The 975-nt window shown below is 35.6% G+C and overlaps 1 protein-coding gene across 1 annotated transcript in view; it reads left to right on the forward strand.

Moving 5' to 3' along the window:
• LOC107494624 (uncharacterized) overlaps positions 1 to 251 on the forward strand; it is a gene marked incomplete in the record, with an annotated part of 1266 nt that extends 1015 nt beyond the window's left edge. Inside the window, 1 exon segment of the mRNA XM_016115666.3 lies at positions 1 to 251. Coding sequence (XP_015971152.1) covers positions 1 to 86 — 86 coding nt within the window.
• Between the last annotated feature and the right edge of the window lie 724 nt (positions 252 to 975).

The following is a 975-nucleotide window of genomic DNA, read 5'->3' on the forward strand; positions in this document are numbered from 1 at the left end:
AGGCATTGCCCATGAATTCCAACTCTGGAGATGCCAACCACCAAAGTGTTGTTCAGATGAAAGCCATGGCTGGCACACAGGCTTGAAATGAATCTTACTTCGATTGTTGTAGTGCTATTTTGGTTCTTGGTACTTTTATAAATGATATGAGTTAGTTATGGAATCTGATCTGATCTTGTGAATACAGAGAATGGATTACTTAATGAGATTTCTTAATGGTTGATGGAATCAGATATATTTTGTTGGATCAAGCTACTGAGCTAGTTGGTAAAGCGATAAAGTGAGTGATTAGTCCATAGAGGGTTCACATAGGATGGAAGTTACAAATTCAATGGTCAATAGATCCTTTACCAATATGCTCGTTTTAGAGGATCTAAATTTTATTTTGCTAATTTGCATATTCTTGAGGTGCTTTTAGTGAGAGATAGGTTCTTTTTCTCTTTTATTGTTGGTGGAACCATTCATTTGATGCTTCTTTTTTCATTAGTTTGCATATACTGTTGGGCCTTTTAACTTTGCTGTTAGAGAAAGATGCTCTATATATGGTATTTAACATTTTGAATTTAATGAGTTGCTCCTCAGTCCTCATATGGTACTAGAATTTCAGACGAAGAGTGTGTATTTTACACAGTAATTCCTGTGTTAAATCTTGTTGGTAAATTGTTGATATTGAAGTGTTCTGTTTTCCTGAAATTTTTTGCCTTAAAATGATGTATGACTATGCCCCATGAGGCCATGATTTTCAACTGATCCAATATTTTCATGGTTGATATTTGGTCTACCTGGTAGTTTACCCTAGCTCTTTGTTTACAAATTAAAGTATTTAGGTAGTAGTGTACGGAATCAGCATTCAGGTATCCTATGATGGACATCAACATCATAAGTACATAGCTAGCGGACCTGCATTTCAGAAGGTAACGACTAACGAGTGAATCTTGCACTGTTTATTGACCATCTAAGTGCCAATTACTTGGC

The sequence above is a fragment of the Arachis duranensis genome, chromosome 6 (genome assembly GCF_000817695.3).
Source record: "Arachis duranensis cultivar V14167 chromosome 6, aradu.V14167.gnm2.J7QH, whole genome shotgun sequence".
Taxonomy (NCBI): Eukaryota; Viridiplantae; Streptophyta; class Magnoliopsida; order Fabales; family Fabaceae; genus Arachis; species Arachis duranensis.